The 19,194-nt window shown below is 42.5% G+C and overlaps 1 protein-coding gene across 1 annotated transcript in view; it reads right to left on the reverse strand.

Moving 5' to 3' along the window:
* LOC103354394 (A disintegrin and metalloproteinase with thrombospondin motifs 2-like) overlaps window positions 1–19,194 on the reverse strand; it is a 196,811-nt gene that overhangs the window by 116,647 nt on the left and 60,970 nt on the right. Inside the window, exon 2 of the mRNA XM_008277741.1 lies at window positions 10,497–10,921. Within this exon, the coding sequence (XP_008275963.1) occupies window positions 10,497–10,921 (425 nt within the window). The remainder of the gene's footprint in view (window positions 1–10,496; window positions 10,922–19,194) is intronic.

Below are 19,194 nucleotides of genomic sequence, written 5' to 3' on the forward strand. Positions count from 1 at the left end.
GTAGCTTTAAATGGCACATCGGTTCAGCACACAACAGATACTGTAGGGTTTAAGATAAGTTAGACTGACAGAAGTGTTTCTTATTTCTTACAATTTATCTATTTAAATAGATTTTCTGTTTCCTGCACACAGTTCTTGGCTAGTTTTTATGTTTTTTAATCTCCTACTTGCTTAGGAATATTAAGCTAAAAGAAATCTTCAACTGAATTAGTTGCACGTTTCACATTGTGATAAATATAGATACTGACTGCTTTTGGGGGGGGAAGTAACTGTTAATTTGCTTTATTGCAAAGCCCTACTTCTGAAACCTTATCAGCACCTGCAGCAGGTGTTGATCAGGTGTTTGGCCCTGTCCCTAATTCAGAGGATGCATCCAGTGCACCTCGGAAACCCAACTGTAGAGTAACTCGATCGCACGCAACGCTTTACATGGACAAGGTCATCTCAAAGTCTCCATTACATCTTGGCAAACAGATTATATAATTGTAAGGCAGTATCCAAAGCTCTCCTTGTACACGTTGGCAGACGATCAGTCACAGTGATCAAAGCACTAGATGTGTTTCTTTGTTTCTGCTGCTTCACTCCAGCCCCCACAGAGTCAGTTATTAGAATACAATATATTATTATATAATATATTACATATGCTGGTACTGTAACAATTCCCGAGGTCCTCATGCACTGGCAAAAACCCCCAAACATAATACACTGGGAGAGAAAAAGTGATTATTTTTCTATTGCAGAAAACAAAAACAGGAAGCCTTAGTAAGATGAGGAGGGTGTGAGTTTCTGTTATGAGGTGCGATTCTTGCCGCTTAGCTGCCTGCTGCACCAAGCAAAATGATTTTCAGCCATAGATACTGCATGCACACAGACAGACAGACAGACAGACAGACAGACAGACGAGCTCTGTTCCATTACGGAACATGCAAACAGGGAACACAAACGAGAAAGAACAAATATAACTGCTAAGATCAGGCTAGGACAAAATGCACACATATTTTTAGTGTGTAGGGGGTTCAAGCGAGCACTCATGCAGTAGAAGCAACCGGTAGACATAACATATCCATGATCAGTCAGAGAAGTGTTCCAGCCTCTGGAAGCAGGCGAGTAACCTTAGATTAGATGATGAGACAATAAAAAGCCAAATTCTTCATGCTAATTAACAAGACCACCCCACCCAGACTCCATCCCTTCTGAGTGAGCAGGTGGCGATGTTATGATGTTGCTGTTGTTCTTGCTCTGGTTTGGGCACATTAAGATTCCACGGCGCTCTGCCTTCCTCCCCCCCCCTTTGAGTTACTCTCGTTTTCCTCCTCCACCTACCCCCCCCACTCCCTCCTGTCTGTCTCTTCCTCTCCCACTCTCTCTCATGTTGTGTTTTTGTTTGTGAGGATTATGTAGGGAAAACTTCCAGACGAGCGGAAGCTTTAAGAGTACAAAGCCACCTGTGTGGTGGCTGGGAGGTAAAACAGCGCGGCCACTGGAGACGCGGGCCGGGTCAGTCAGGGGTAGGCAGGCAGAAGGCTTGTTAAGATGCTGGAAACAACGGGAGGATGTCTCGTTCTGTTTCCAAGATCCTCCACCGAGGCTGCCGGGACCTGCAGAACTGCTGACGTGGCGAGCATCGATCGGTTTCCTGCATGGCCCTGCGGCCTCAGGGACCAGCTGGCTAACTGACCGACTGACTGACAGGCTGCTGGTGGCCGTCCAGCACGGAGGAAAACATTTCAGATTTCTACGTGTAATTTCAATCGTCATTTCAAGTGTCACTACCCTTCTTGGCCCATCCAGACCTCGTGGATAGATTCGATAACATTTTTGTCCCTGTAATTCTCTCCTCAGTGTGACCCCTGGTCCTTCACAATGTACAAGACATGATTGGCTCAATTTTCAATCCTGACCTTGAAATGGTTTTTACTCAGTCATATGGTGTTGAAGCACATGGCAATCATAGGAGGAAATCCACAAGACTGGATGGCATCATTTTGAGTGGAAAACATCATCTACCTTTCTTATATTCATGCCTTACCATTTTTTGCAAATCTGTTTCCTGCTTGTAGAATCAATGATACATTCGGATGGCACTGGATTTCTTTTTATCATGTGCAGTTGTGACTGTTTGTTAAAGCCCAAATTCTAGTATCTTTATATCTCAGTGCCATCAGGGAAGCCAGGAAATCCATATTTCATCCTGACATCACAGGTACAGTGCATTATTTCATCCCCACTGCCACACCAGCTGAGTGTCTTCCACCACATTTTCGCATATAAACACAAACTGCTGTAATCATGACATCACAGAGGTGTTTCCCTTAAATTGTTGGGGTTCCACCGCTCCATTTTCTCGGGTGAATCCTGTTATTGCAAACCACTCAAACAAACGGTGTGCTCTGAGCCAGCACTCTGTGAATGACAGAGAGCCAGAGGAAAGAGCGGCAAGGGGGCTGGTTAAGTGCACTGAGAGCGCGGCAGTAATCACAGCTCTGGTAAAAGCACTCGTTTGCTCTGTGTAGCATTCCTCAGAATGGGCCTACTCTCTGTCTGATTCTATCTCTCTCTTCCTCTGTTTCTCTCTCTGTCTGATAATAGCTCTAGATTGAGTAATTGTGTGTTTGAGTGGAGCTACACTGCAGGGTGGAACCTGCAATCAGATACTGAGAACACGTTTCTCTCTCTCTCTCTCTCTCTCTCTCTCTCTCGCTGTCTGTCTCTTCATTCATACCATGCCTCAGCAGTCTGGCCTCTCCACACCCGGCCCTCCCTCCAGTCCTGCGGTTCCTGCAGGCCTCACCCCTCTGCTTTTTTTTTTTTTTTTCCCCTTTCCACACACTGCCTACTCCACACAGCCAGTGAGGGCTAGGGTCAATAACAGCTGTGCGCCGTGCTGTAATTGATGTCATCATTTCAATTTGAGCTGATTACAGTTGAGAGCTGCTTATCGTGTGACCCGGGGTGGAATAACACACTGTAGGGCCCAGTGAGCCGCCACGCCTGACCAAGCTTAACTGCCGGGCTGGCTGGATGGATGGATGGGTTGGCTCAGCCCAGGGCTGCCTTCTCTATTGACTTCTAATGCGGAGGTAATGACTGAGTGTATTCCAGGGGCATGGCTGGCGCAAGTGTCCGTGTCGCTGGCATTTAGTGTAGTTCGGGGGCTGTTATTGTGATTGGCCTGCCCCTCTGTCAACACTCTCTCACATGATTAAGCCCTCAGCTGGCACAGGAGTGGGTGTTAGTGAGTGTGCACGTACATACTGTGTGTGTGTGTGTGTTCAAGCCTTTGTGATTTAAAGTATTTTAACCACTGCATTTTAGACATATCACAGTCACATCATCATTACAATGAATTAGCACATAATTAAGGTGATTTTTATATTATAAAGTATTTGCTAAGAAAGTGCCATCTTCGAGCACCCGCCCACAGAAAATAAATAAATACACCTGTCAGTGCTTTGGCATTTCTCCTCGCTGTTGATGTCTGAGTCTTTTCCATGAAAGCACCAAAATAACACTGCTGCCTTCCAGCATTCCTGCTGTGTACTAATAACAAACATGAACAGACTGAAGCACACAGCCAACAATAAATATCAGAATATACAAAAGGGCAACATCTGCACGGGATCAGGGTTAATTATCCACCAACATAAGACGATGGCCACACTTTACAAATAGTAAACATGGTGTATATGTTAATAGGGAGATCCGGCGCTCGAAACTTTTTTTTTCTGCACAGACAACGGGCAATACCCTTAACCCTCAGCACCACTTGTCTGATCAGCGCTTAGGAGCAGCGCTGTTGCTAAAAACAGACAAAGACTGCTCACTAAAGGAACACTGTCTCTTGCTGTCTTTTTTTTTTTTTTTTTTGCCAGAGCTCTGAATCTGTGGGTGTTGGGGAACAAAAAGCTGTCTGCCACATTCTTTTTCTTTCTCTGTCATTTTCCTGACTCCTTTAATACCATCATTAGGAGAGCTCTCCTGCTTGCTGCTACCGCTGCTAGCCAAGAAACACGAGAGCGAGGGGAAAGCGAGGGGTGGAGACAATAAGAGAAAAATGCGCGCTGGTTTTTGTCATGCGGCGAGGTAAAGGCGGTTCCGAGAAACTTTGCTTTTTTGCTGCTACCTGTCTCTGCTATCTACCTGAGCGTCTGACCACACTGTAGCTGTGCAGCGGGTTTACTGCACGGATGCAAAGTCACAGCTGTGAAAACACGAGTCTTAGTGTCCAGGTGTGCATCCACCTGGATTTTAGGAGTAAAACCCAAGATGACAGGTAACGCACTTCCTGTGTTACAAACGCAGACATTCCCACCTATTGGTTTATTTAACAGACCTGTGTGACCCCTCAGTTCCCACGGTAATCTATCGCTGCCGTGCCATTTATCAGAACCCGCTGATTCCCTCTGCTGCTGTGGCCCATTCACACTGAAAGCCTCAATATACATTATTTATTTTATTTAACCTTCATTTGACCAGGTAAGTTAGTTGAGAATTGGTTCTCATTGTCAATAACGACCTGGTCAAGAGGCAACATACAAACAAGACGAACAAGAACATACTACCTGTACAGCAAATCACACAATATTACCAAACAAATTATGCACAGACTTGTGAAATAGAGAGGCAATGACAAGATGACGATGACCGAAAATATTTGTCAGCAACATTATTTAGTTATTAACCTGGCACAAGTATGAACATGAGCTTACTTCGACAATTATACTTATTAATGAAGATTATTTTAGTTTGAGGATTACCTAAAGGGAGTCACAGTTCTGAACATTGATCTACCTCTTTATGGGTTGAAAGCTGGTTCGGATATTTAGGACTTTTAGTGATTTGACTCTATTATCTTCTGTCAATCCACTTTTTTTTTTTCTTTGTTTAGATTCTATTTGCAATTAACTCTAGTCCACTAAATGTCTCCTTATATAACTTTCCAGTGTTGGAACCGTAGTATTGAATATGCTCAGGTGCCCTGTTTGTATGAATTCTTCACGTGTTCATCCTTGTCATTTCCTCCATGCATTCTTATCCACTATTGCATGTTTCTAACTTTGTGTCTTCTCTCCCCTGTAGTTTGTGCTTTGTCCTCTCTGTCCTCTCTGTGCAGGTATTTCTGGCTCTGGAGCTACACAGGTCTGATCTGTAGTTACTGGTCCCACCATGTGTTTATGTTCTCCTGTTTGTTGCCTGCTTGTCCCCTTCTATCCTTTAATCCCTTCCTTTTGCCCTCGTCCCAACCAACCGAGGCAGGTGAGCCCAGTCCCGTCGGAGGTCTCGTCCTGTTAAAAAGGAGTTTGTCGTCGCCACTGACGCAAATTTGTTTTTCCCCGTCGAGAATCTTTGGATTTGTTGGGTTTTCCTTGTATGGTTTCGGAGGGTCTAATATTTACATCAGTCAGGTAAATCTACACAATTAATAACAATGTAACGTCTTCATTTAGGTAGGTGAATTTGTAATTAACATCATTTTGTAGGATTTTAACTGTAGTTTTTGTTACACTTTGGGAACTCTCCACCATAAATCATCACACTGGAGCGTCTTGATCTTTATATGTAAACTTGTTATGAAAATTTGCAATGCCAGTCTTATTTATCTACTGTTGTGGCTGGTTGTTGTTAAAATGAAACCCTGACTTAACTCTTTGTTCCTAGCTTCTGGTTTTTTTGTCACTTTTGTTGGTCACACTGGCGTTTCAGTTTATAATTCGTACCAGAGCCCTCTCAGCTGAATGTCTGTTTCTGTCTCAGCTTAAGGCAACTTAAAGGAAAAGATGACTACACTTGTCAAATCATGACTAAATGAAGGCGAAACTTCCTCTGACTACTGTGTCCTTTTCTTATCAACGGGGCTAATCAAGAGCAAGAGTAGCACCCTCCGTCAAAATAACAACAACAAAAAACTTTAACAGACAAGTGGAAAGGATTGATTTGTTGAAAATGAAAAAACTTCCAAAGTGAAAATGAATATTGCTCTGACTGAGAGTTTACAGCGTTACTCTCAGACCGTGTAAGCACACTGTGTGCGGTGTGACAATTCCCACTTGACTACTTCAGTATCTCGCAGTGACAAAATTATTTATCATGAACAAAAAAAAGACAATCATTTTGTAACCCTTGATCTCCCATCACAACGTCTGTGTCTCTGCTGAAAAGAGGAAAAGCAGGGGGCTCCTGCTGACACTTAACATTCCACATAAGATGCCAAAAAGACACACATGAATGCACCTGACCTCACACCCACATGTGCACAAAATCAGGCCAACAGCGCAAACAGTCTCTGAACAAACACTGTAGGTAAGGCTGAAGGAAAGCCCACAAGTGTAGTGAGAGGTCCACGCACACATACACACAAACAAATATAGACACATTAACATATGCATTCACATGAAAATGAACGAGATCCCAGTTTTTAATGCAATCCTTCACCAAAGTCCTCTCACTTTCGCCAAGAAAATAATTCTGCAGGATTCCGGCATCATTAGCGTGTCAGACATCTGAGAGGATTACTATAATGAAATAAAACCGTCTCCTCTTAATTTCATATTACAAGGACCACGCTTTTCAAGGAGTAATAAAGAAATACAAAATATGTTCTGCATTTAACCCTGCAGGTGTTTCCTCCTATTTCCCTGAAATCTGAAACAGCTGTTCAACATGAAACAGGTTTTTATAGAATGAGAATCTGAAATGTAACGACATACATGCAGTTCAACAAGTTGCTTTGCCCGACAGAAGTGTCCATGTCTTTGCATCAGTGTAGCAGACAGCCGCCTAAAACAATTTTCTGCACCTTCAACCTCAAACACTGAATAAAAGCCTTTCTGACACGGCTGCAAGCGACAGATTTTCCATCCATGTTGCTGCATACATTAATCAGATAAGATCAACCCGAAAAAATATGCCATTTTAAAATGTTGCAGACGACAGAAAATGTGAAAACACAACATCTCTGCGGTTATTTGCAGCTTTGTGTTGTATAATCAAACAGGTAAACCAATAAGTCGTCTTTTTTCACAGCCAGCGTGCACAATAGCAACACGCTCGAACCAAAGCTGCTAAATGGAAGTCAGCCATCAACATTTTTTTTTTTTTTCTATTTACACCTCTGCTTTTCCTACTGTGACATGTCTAAAAGCCTTACATGAAAACAGCCTGTTGTGGTTTTCTATTAAAAGAACTAATATATTCTAAGGAAGTGACAATTTCAAAGCAGCAAGAACACATTCGACCCCAATTCCTGTGATACAAATAGATGCTCACAGATACAGACACACAGACACTGTTCACACAACGATACTCATGTACGAAGCTTCCTAAGCTTATGAGCTTTTATTTTGTTTGATTCATGCATCACACAAACGCACAGAAACAGTCTCGGCTGCAGTTTAATCTCATTTTGCGCTGCACCGACGACTAAAAAACACACACAAACACACACTGCCCGGCTCTCGTACTGGACAGAGTTGTGCCTCCTCTTAGCCATCCAGAGAACCACTAACCAGCTGATCACAGCTTCAGCTTCACAGAAATCCAATTCCCTCCAAAGGTCATTTGTCCAGTCAAAGAGTTTCCTTTTTTCCCCCGTGCTCTCTATTTCTCTCTCATTTACTCTGGTCATTTGTTACTTCTTGAAATGCATCCCCTTTGCCCTCTTCATTTTCCCTCCTCTGCCTCTTTGTTATTATTTTTATGTATTATTATCATTATGCTTTCTGGTTTGAACCCAATCTGGCCCTGTGCGCGCAACCTTCCTCTCATCACACTGCCTGGTTCACAGCCAGCTAAAAAGGCTCTTGGTTGTGAATGGCAACACAGGGCAGAAAGAAAACCGACCAGGCATGTGGATCAATGAGGAAACGGGCCGAGCAGGGCAGAGCTGTGCTGCATGGCTCTGCTGGGTTTAAAAAGGCAGATATGGGCAGAGCTAGAAAGAGCTTGGCTGTATTTCTTGGCATGCCCGAAGAGGTTGTAAGAATTGATTAGTAATGACGTGAGCTGTTCAAGGGCAGAGGGAAACAAATTAAATGTGAGCTGACAGCGCTAATGTGATTATTAAAAGGGATTTTTCTTGTTTGTATGAGTATGTTGACTATTCTGTATAATAATTACAACACTAATAACAATAATATATTCATACATTTCTGTTCTAGATAAACTGATTTACTCCAGCACATAAATATTTGGGAGATAAAGTCGTGCAACTTTCAGTTATACAAATCCATCTGTCTCTGCACTTTTAAAACAGAAAACATCCAAGATTACTTTTGTAATGGATTCAACAAGCGTTGTCTTAAAGAAAAGTCTGACATTTTTTACTTCTGTCTGAAGAGCTTCCTTTTCAATGCATCTCTAAAGTAAGTGATTGAACTATTTAAATTTAGCTGGAATTAATTTGAGGCTTAAAAAGTCAAAGTTAGCTCAATTTTTTTGAGCAGCTTCAATAACTATTAGCCTAAAAACTGCCTGTTTACTTCCTCGATCAGTGTTTTCCTGCCGTGCTGCTGTGGATGAGAGAAAACAAAATATAGGAACTTGGTACTAAAACTCTATGACTTTGAAAGATTAACGTTGTGTTTGTCTCATAAATGCTCCCAAGGCCTCATATTTATTTCAAGTGTGCTTAAACTTCACTTGTGTACAAAAAAAAGCTCTGTTTACAATCAGTGATGTTTTTCCTAGAAACATTACAGTCGGATTATATGTTCTTTTAATGAAATGAGAAAACGTTGATTAACATGTTGCAAATACAATATTTTCCCACTAAAATATCTGATCTTTCACTATCAAGTAATAGTGATTTTAGCACTTATCAATTCTGTATACTTATGTATAGGCACTTAGAACACTAGACTAGGGTGAAGGAAAGCTCTTGGTCGGGTTTAATGAAGAAGTGGTCCACGATCATACGAAATACAACATCAAGCCAAAAAAAAAATTTAAAAAACAATCTTTCCACTCTCTGGTGTCAGACTTGCAGCTGATCAATGTGGTAGGTTATCAATTCACAAAAATATCACGACTCTGAATGTGATTCTGCAAGAAACTACGCTTTGGCTAAATGTAACTGGAAACAAGATTTAGCTGTATATAAATGTCATTTCTAGGAGTCAGGTTTGCCAGCTTGCATTCTTTCTCTTTACTTCCATTGTCGGTGCATTGATACAATCTGTTGTGCATTAACAACGTGCAAAAACCTCTCTCTGTAATGCCAGTACAGAACAGAACTACTTGTGACCAATATGAACCAAGAAATGACTGCAGCGAACACACACCTGAGCAGGTAAGTAAGATTTTAACTAAAACAGACTTTAAAACATGTCAGCGTATCCCTTTAAAGTCAAGTGTGGAAGCGCACTCAACAAATCGATGATCGGTGCCAACTGATCTGTTGTCTGTAACCAACTACGCTTTTACAACAACCGTTCCTAGAAATTGCCAACAGGCCCTGAAATGACAGGCCAGAGCGAGCAGCAACGGCAGCGAATTGCCGCTGGCTGGTGTCAAGCTAAGTGGGCATGTCAGGCCTGTGCTGTCCTGGCTGCTTGCCTGCTCTCTCAGCTGCTCGCTCAGTCCCCAGTGTCCTCAACCCTAAACGGATCCAGTTGCTGCTGCTCAGCTCCAGTGGTGGGCTGATCTGGCTGACTAATGAACACTTCTCCTAATGAAGGGAAACTCCTCCACCTACCCCCCCCCCCCTCCACAATCTCATCATTCCCTGCACATACCCTTATGTGCATATTTCCACATATTTACTTGCCTTTTTTTTCCCCACTGCCCTCAGGCATATCTTTCACTCTTGTCCCTTCAAACCTCTTCCTCAAGCACTGGTCTCCATCCTTCTGCAGCCTCTCTTCTCAGTTCCTGTGCACAGTCTTCACACTGTCTACATCTCACTTCTCTCTCTCTCTCTCTCTCTCTCTCTCTTACTGACAGCCATTCACCAACTGTTTGCCATCTCCTTGCCTTTTTTCTCTATTCATCATCAGCTCTATTAAAAGCATTTACAATTCAGGCTCTTTGAGCAACTGTTGTGCAACCAAAATATTTTATGGTGGCAGTTTAAATGTGAATGCTGTTGTAGTGTCAGTTATTTATCTGCAAAAAAATGTTCCTGTAAAACGCTGAAAGCTCAGTGTGTTTCTTTAATAATCCCTCCCCCCCTTCACATGAGTAAACCAAAAGGGGCAGAGGACAGTGGGATGAAAACATGACTCAGGTGTTTCTCATGACGGGCCTCGTGTTGGAACCAGTTTAGAGGACAACAGGAAGAGCAGCGATGTAAATCATAAGGCTGACCCCGTAACAAACTCAGAGATTTGGGGGACAACCAGAAAAAAAAAAAAAAGCCAAAATAGGTTGCTCCTGTTCTTTGCATTATCTCCTCCCTTGTGTCATTCTTCCACAGACAACTTTAGAGTGAGTTCAGCAAACACCACAGCATCCAGACACACATGAGCAGAGCACAGGTAACGCAGGTTTTGTCCACTCACCAGGCCGTCACAGTTGCTGATGGCCACAGTGGCTCCTGGTGTGTCTGTGATGTCACCCACATACAAGCACTCATCATGCAAAGGCTCAGAGTGCCGGGTGCTGTCGCTGTCATCGTGCCACTCTATCTTGGCTCCGGGGGCCACCAGCCTGGCGTTGTGGCGCAGGCGCAGGTGGAACTCCCGGCCGAAGACGGTGACGTTGTAGTAAAGCCTTTCCTGATGGGCCACAGGCTCTTGGTTCTCCTCAGCTCCTCTTGGTCCTTCCCACTCATCATTGCCTACTCCTACCTCCCTCCTCCGGCGCCTACGGGGCTGCCCTCCTGCCATGCGACCGGCCGAGACGGCGTGTGACAGGAAGCGGCCCTCTGCGTCCACACTGATCGGCCTAACCAGTCCATACTCCCCCAGGACGTGCTGCAGGGAGTCTGGGAACAGGACAGTTGGGGATGGAGGGGGAGGGGGTGATAGGTAAAAGGAGAAGATGAGGCATGGGGAGGTGAGCGAGGAGGAAAGAATGTTATTCAGTGAGTAAGATGTGCAGATGTGGAAAACAGCAGAGGTGGAAGGTAAAAAAAATTTGAATAATTTTAAAAAGACATAGTATGGGGGGTGGAGACGTCATGAGAGAAGAATGGGGATGAATGGTGGAGAAAATGGGGAGTCATGGGCAGAGGGTGAATAGGAGGATGGAAAAAAAGAGATGGGGGAAAAAAATACAGGATTAGAAAAATGTCAAGCCTGCCATGGAATTATTTATTCTTTATTCCAAGCAAAGAGAACACAATTTTAAGAAGAAACTGGAAATGAAAAGAATGAAAGCAGCAACATTTCACTCACACACACACACACACCACACACACACCACACACAGCCCCACCCATGAACCCGGAGGCGACCCCGGTGCTCGGCACTGTGCGTTTGGAAACGGCAGCCTCAGCAGTGCGCGCTGTGCTCCTGACACCTTCTGTGCCCTTCCACCGCCAACTGGGAAGCCAGTACAAGATCAAGGTGCTAATTGTGGCTTTCTCACGCTGTTTCATCATTGTCAAGCTGCTGGAGCCGAGAAAAACGATTTCTGTACCTTCGACACCGACTGAATATTTAAAAAAAAAAAAAAAAAAAGCAGATCCAATAAGTCAGATTTGTCCTCATAAAGCGCTTCTAAATAATGCTGGATTGCATTTTTGCAATAATTTATGCAATCATCCTTATTCATGATCATGTCTGTGTCTTAACTGCTTTCAATAAAACATAAACGTTTTGAATGCTTGTCAGATATTCTCTGGCTAAGACAGATTTCTCTCGTTCACATGTGACAGTGACAATCCAAGTGCACTTTGGAGGCGACCTGAGTGATGCTCCCAGCGCCCACACACACTAACACACAGCCAGCTACACACTCACAAACACACTGAGCCAAGGCCACTTCATGGTGTCAATGCCATCACACAGCCAGACAGCTCTACTGTCACCTTGTACGTGGTCCTCGGATGCACTTGCTGTTATTATTATCCGCCTATCATCTCTAATTTATAAAGTTTGCCGACTGATCCAAAACCAAACACACTCTGTCCGCCTAATATGTCTTGAACCTCCATGTTGCAGGAATGATTTGATAATAGTGTGATCAATAGGCTGACATCCGACTCCAGCGTCCTGTGACAGATCGATAGATGCGACAGCGGCCGAATCAGATAATGTTAGGCTACTTCCCTGCAAAATCCGACAGTAAACCGGTGCATCTGATGCTCCAGCTTTTTACACCCCCCGATAAAATGACCCCCTGGATGTGAGAGGGGGAAAAAAAAGCAAATCACAACAGTGCTTGCTCTGCTGAGAGACCTTTCGGAAAGTCCCTGCAAGCTCCACAGCAGGACATGAAGAAGTTGCGTAGCTACTACAGTGTTGTTTGCAGAAATAAAAAAATGAAAAACTGCAAAAAAGCGTGAGAAAAAAAAATCACAAGCAAGCGCAAAAAAAAAAGAGGCAAACTGGACAGTGTGCTGCCGCTGCGATGAGCTCCAGACTTCCAGTGAAGAAGCGCATGAAGAGCCCCGTGCAGCCCCGCTGACTGGAGCCCATCAGACAGCGGAGAACAACGTAAACACTGACCACGTTTGGCTGGAACTGTACTCACCAACGCTACTGGCGATGTAAAGGCCGCTGGTGTGCAGCAGAAAGGCCGGTAGAATAATTAGGACAGTAAATCCTGGCGAGAGACCCATGGCAGCTCCGAACTGCGCAGGTGAGAGAGTGGGACTCCGGGCTCCAGTGTGGTGAAGTTCCCCGCCTGGCGCGACCAGCCACGCCACGACAGCAACAGCACAGCAGCCCGCAACTAGACTGCCAAGTGCACCGGGAGAGACGGAGCTCTCCTCCCCTCTCTCTCTCCTCCTCCTCTCCGCCGAGGTCTCTCACTCACTCACTCTCTCTCTCCCTCTCAACTCTTCCCCTCTCTTTCCTCTCTCAACTCCTCTCTCGCATTGTGCGCGCGCTCCCCCCCCTCTTACTCACACTCTCTGCTCTCACAACTCCACACACACACAAACACACGCGCGCACACGCACACACACACACACGCCGGATACACACTCCGGGCACCGGCCTCCCACCCGCCTCCCCCGTGTGTCCCCCGCTGTGTGAGATGTGAGGACATTTTCTAGGGAGCGCTGCGGACTCGCTGACTGACCGACTGACAGCCTCATAGACAAGCAGCAAAATGCGATGGGAATGAACGAGCCGCCTGCTCCGGTGTGAGAAGTCATTTGTGTAACTCTTTTCTGGGGGTCACAGCCGCTGTTCAGCTCTGCGCTCCGCCGGTCCCTGATCTGCTGCAAGCCTTTTCATAAACTTTGAATATTCCATCAAGCGTCCTGGGTTAGGGGGAGCAGCAGCGCCCCGTGTGGCTCACTGGAGGAAAAGCACCGAGTTTTGCAAGGCCCAAGGGTCCAATTTACAGACTGGGGAGGGAGGGGGGGTTTACTAGCCCTAACCTGCATTGCCCTCATTTAGCACATCATTTACCTCTCTTGACCACTAATCTTAAACTGTTACAATCACTGTTGAGCAGCATGAGGTGAACAGCTGATAGGAGCAAAAGCACTTCCTCTGTCAGAAACAGTTTCATTTTTACGTTTCATTCTTTTTTGTTTTTTTGTGCTATGCCTTCTTATGTCTTTCAATTCTTTCAAGTTAAGTCAGTTAATGTTGCTATAACACACACACACAAACACACTCACATAGTGTGGATCCGCCGAATCGAACAAATTACACGAATTCGCAACATTTCTGCATAAACACACACAAAAAAAATGTTTGTGGTTTACTTATTCCTTCAACACACTAGGAAGCATGCTACTTGTAATTGACTGTACATATACACAAAGTGCCCACAGCCTGTATCAAGTATTCTTGCAAAATATCTGTGCATGGTATCGAAAGAAATTGCTGCAAATTCATTTTCAACAATTTACAATCTCCTTAATACATTTTGTTTGTGATTTAGTTACTCCCTTAACATACCAGGCAGTATTTTAATTGTAATTAACTGTACATGTCTACAAAATGCCCCTAGGCAGTAACAAATATTCTTACAAAAGATCTATGTGGGGCAACTGAAGAACTGTTGCATTTGTATCTTCTACAAATTGCAATAATTTCCCACAATTTAGCATCACCTTGATACATTCAGTTTGTGATTTAGTTATTCCTTTAGCATACAAGGAAGGATGTTAATTGTAGCTGATTATACATATCTACAAAATGCCCACAGGCAGTATTAAATATGAGATATCTGTGCATGGTAACGAAAGAATTGTTGCAGTTAAATCTCATACGAAATATATTCATTTTAACAATTTACCATCACCTTGATTTCGTTTGTGACTTAATTATCCCCTTAACATACCAGGCAGTGTTTTAATTGTACACAATTGTAGATATCTACAAAATGCCCATAGGCAGTAGTAAATATTATAAATAGTAGTTGTAGTAATAGCTGCTACAAATTACATACACTTTTAACAATTTACCATCAGCTTAGTACATTTCATTTGTGCTTTAGCATTTTTTGTTCAAGATACCACATACTATGTCAACTGTTCGTAATTATAAGTATCTGCAAAATGCTTATATCCAGTATTGAACATTTCTATAAAATATCTGTGCCTTGTGCCATGATCTAGTGATCAGTCCTCTTAAACTGTTATCACGGATGAGCAGCATACGGTAAACAACTGATAGAAGCAAAAAAACAAGTCTATTTTCAGAAACTCTTTCATTTTTTGTTCATTATATTCATTCCTAACCTTTTCTTTTATAAATAACACAATAAGAGGAGGGAGAAAGTTTGAAACAACTGGCAAATAAATAAATATTTAAGGTAGGCAATATCAAAATCACCTATTGAGAGGATTCTGTTGAGACAAAATTAGCTCTTGTCAACTTCAAAAAAGCTGTGACTTCATTTACAGTCTTTGGTTTCTATTGATTATCACTTTTGTTCTCAGATTTTCAAACCAACACAATGCAATAATACGATTCACAATGAGCATGTCAGCAACATCGTAAGAGTCATTCAGAGAGCAATCTTCTTATTTCTATGAAGTCTTTCACCTTAAATCTGTTTGACCTTGTTGCTATACAGTTTGCAATGTAAAATCTATCTGCCATATCACTTACACATGAATTTACAACAATTTAGCACAACTTTAACACACTTAGACAACTCCTCTGCAACATCATAGTGCATCAGTGGTAAAGTTTACTGACTGAGGAGAACAAGACCATCCTGACCCCAGTAAGAGTGCCACCCTTAGTTATTCATGGTGAAGAATCATGGAGGGGTACTGTTCCTGCTTAGTACATAATTAAGGAGAGACACTACATGCAAACATAACCTATTTCATGTCTTGGTCAGTTTGGGGATTTCTATCAACAACGGAAATGAAGCGTGTAAAATACACCTTTAGGTTTGTGATTTTATTTATTTATTTATTCAACCCTCTGTCTAATAGACATTTATGCAAATGAATGCACAGTAAAACAATTCACAATTCCTCATTTGCATGAAATTTCTGAAAACTTGTAGTCAAAAAAATGGTAACTGGGTTATTTCCATGATACCTATATGATTTAAAAAATATATATCTGATTCATCTGTGGTATCTGCCCCTAAAGGAATTTATATTTGCTTTTTGCAACACAGCAACACAAATAGAAAAAACTTATTTTAAAGACACAATGAAAAATGAAACGATCATTCAACATTGCTCTTGCAATTAAGTTTTACTCCTGTGTGGTGTTCTGTAGGTTTTACTTAACTCATAAATCTATTGATTGTTGTAGTATTTTAACACGTTATTTCTTAATCACTAAATTGATTATGTAATTTTCAATAATGTGGAAAAATAATAGTGGAAAAGGGCTTTACAGAACATTCAATTTATTGATAATTTGCTACTGTGCATTACTAAAAGCTCTGGTTAAGTTACTAAAGTAAACTACTGACAACTGAGATTCTTTTTTCATCTGTTTGTGCAGTCAGACAAATGAGAAGCGGCCAACTGATGAGCACTTTCTTTTGGGATTACTGAATACTTTTCACACAGTTTAGTGAGTTTAGTGTAATGAAGCTTGGTTGCAACACAGAAGCAGACCTGTAAAAGTCACCTAAATATTAATGTGAGGCTGCAGGCAACTTAAAATTGTAAATAAATAAAAGTTAATTGTCTTAGTGGCCTTGCCATTAGCTCCTCAAAATGTCATTAAAAATGTTGTTTCCCTCTTGCATTTCTAATCTTGTTATTTTCTGATACAGTTCTAAACTATTGTGAAGTTGTTTGTAAGAAATGTGAAATGCTGCTTTTCTTTGTGCATCACCTTTGATGTATGACTGACAGATCAAAAAAAAGAGTTGGTTTATCTGTATAATTTCTGGGGTCTTGTCAAATTTCTTTAGGTATAAAACACCTCCTCAACTTTAGTGAAAAAAATCTGTATAAACCAGGGAGATTCAGACAGTTTCCTTAAAATGTAGGCCACGATATATCAATTTGGAGAAAAAATAATGCAATTTACTTGTTAATGACTTTATGGTTACTCTGGGTCAGTTTGGCAAGAAGATGCTGTTGCATCTTTGAAGCTGCATGTTAACCTGAAATTAATGTCAAGTCCGTATGGTATACAAGGAGTGTTGCTACAAGGTATCTGGTCATTGTACAGCCAAAACAAGAGCTCTGTTTGTATTGTCGGCACAAAGTCAAACATGTTTCCGGAGGCTACTGGACTCTGTTTTGGTTACCCCTTGTCTCTGATCCTGTTTGTGATTTTCATGGGGAGAATCTCAAGATGTAGTCATTATGAGGAGAGTATTCGATGTTGGGACCTCAGAATCGTATCTCTGCTTTCTGGAGATGACTTGGTTCTGTTGGCTGCATTAAGTCGTGACCTTCAGCACATACTGGTGCCACTTGCAGCAGAGTGCAAAGCAGCCAGGATGAGAGTTGGCACCTCCAAGACAAGGACAGAGGGATTGGTACAGCATAAACAATAATGTAGGCATCTGGATGGACCATCCTGATGAAGGTGGAGCTGAACTAGAAGCCAGAGCTCTTGATTTACCTGTCAATATACATTCTAACCTTCATCTATGACTATGAGCTCTGGGTAGAGACCGAAAGAATTAGATTACAAATACAAGCACCTGAATGGGTTTCCTCCACAGGTTGGCTGGGCTCAGCCTTAGAGATAGGTTGAGGAGCTCAGACATCTAGAGGGAGCTCGGAGTAGAATCGTTGTTCCTTTGCATAAAAAGGGTCCAGATGAAGAGTTTTGGATATGTGACTAGGATGCCTCCTGGGCACCTTCCTTTATAGGTTTTATGGATATGTCCAACTGGGTGGAGACCCTGGGGTAGACCCAGAACTCACTGGAGGGATTACATATCATCATGGCCTGGGAACCCCTTGGAATCCCCTAGGAAGAACTGGTAAATATTGCAGGGGAAAGGGACGTCTGGAAGGCCCTGGAAGCCTGCTGCCTCTGTGACCCAACACTGGATAAGCAGGAGAAAACGGATGAATGGATGTTTTTACATTTCTTCCAGCTAATCCCATTCAGCCCTATCCCTGATCACTTCTATTTTCTGGGCAGCCTTCATGTCTTTGTCCAAATTTGGATTTTCTGATTTCAGTAAAGATGGCACCAAGCAGTAAACCCAACAAAGCTCTTCAGATTGTCCCGTCAGAAATGACTGTTGTCACAGATGGTATGTCAACATTGTTCTACAGCCTTTTGCTGTGCCAACACTGACTCAACTGGATTTTCCATGACGGCCATGACCTTTAATTTGGAGTAGTTTTATGAACTCAAAGATAAAGTGAAACTCCAGGACTTTTACAGGTAGTGCTGGAGAGCAGATAGCACAAATTTCCACCCTTGTGTTTTTTTGAAGAATATCTACCATCCTACTGTTCCCTGCTAAGGATTTGCATGTCAGCAACATTGTAAGAGCTATTCTGAGAGCAATCTTTTAATTTCTTTCAATTCTTCCCACATAAATCAGCTTAAACACATATAGTTTGGAATAAAATATCAGCCTCCCACGAATTACATTTGCAACAATGTAGCATCACCTTAATAAATTTAGTTTGTGATTTAGTTATTCAACAAACATACTAGACAATGTGTGAATTGCAACTATTGTTTTTATCTGTAAAATGTCCACAGTCGGTATTAAATATTCTTACAAAATAGTTGTGCATGGTAATTAAAGAATGATTGCAGTTTGATAAATAAAATCACTCTGTGAGGGGTAGAAACAGATAAAGGTTAAAATAAAACTGAAGTGTTCATGAATCGTATGAGATAGGATACAACAAATTTGTTTCTTTACCAATCCTGCAAACATCATGTTTCACTCTCCTACTGCTGAAGTTGTATCAAAGTTTATTTTTATTGATGAACCTAGCCATGAAAATAGCAACACTGTTCCACCTGCATTACAACTTGCTAAAACACGTGCAGAAACCCTAAATAGGATGCAGACAGGGGAAAGGGCAGAGGGAGAGGATGATGAGGACAGATACTGACAAAAAAAAAGAAAAAAAAGAAAGCAGATCAGAAAGGATAAAAAAAGATGCCTGGCTTAAAAAAACAACAACTGGATGTTCGACCAAGATGGAGAGACAGGCAAAAGTAACCACGGGAGAGTAAAGGTCAAAAGAGAGAACGGGATAGAGGAAGAGAAGAAGAATGTATAGAGGTGGACATATCTGGGCCAGCATGGACACATTCACATGTAAACACAGTCCAATAATACCTGGAGGTCTCTGTTTTACGAACACACTGACACTGACCCTCTGCTGAGAGATAAAGTGTGTGTGTGTATGTGTGTGTGTGTGTTACAGTGAGAGGTCATCTTTCACCAAGCATCAAGATTACACCTGGGCTCTTCGTGCATAGATCTCCACAGGCTGTTTGGGAACACACACACACACATCACCACAGACTTGCACACACACTCACCCACACCTTGAGTAAAAGCCACACCCTTTTTGCCTTCAGTTCCCACCATAACGACACACAAATGTCACAGTGTTGCATGTCTACTTATGACCATAAGACCCCCCCCGACACACACACACCCACCCACCCCTTCAACATATAGACACCATCCCTATTGCTCCTCTGCACCTAC

This window comes from Stegastes partitus, unplaced genomic scaffold (assembly GCF_000690725.1).
Source record: "Stegastes partitus isolate 25-593 unplaced genomic scaffold, Stegastes_partitus-1.0.2 Scaffold106, whole genome shotgun sequence".
Classification (NCBI taxonomy): Eukaryota; Metazoa; Chordata; class Actinopteri; family Pomacentridae; genus Stegastes; species Stegastes partitus.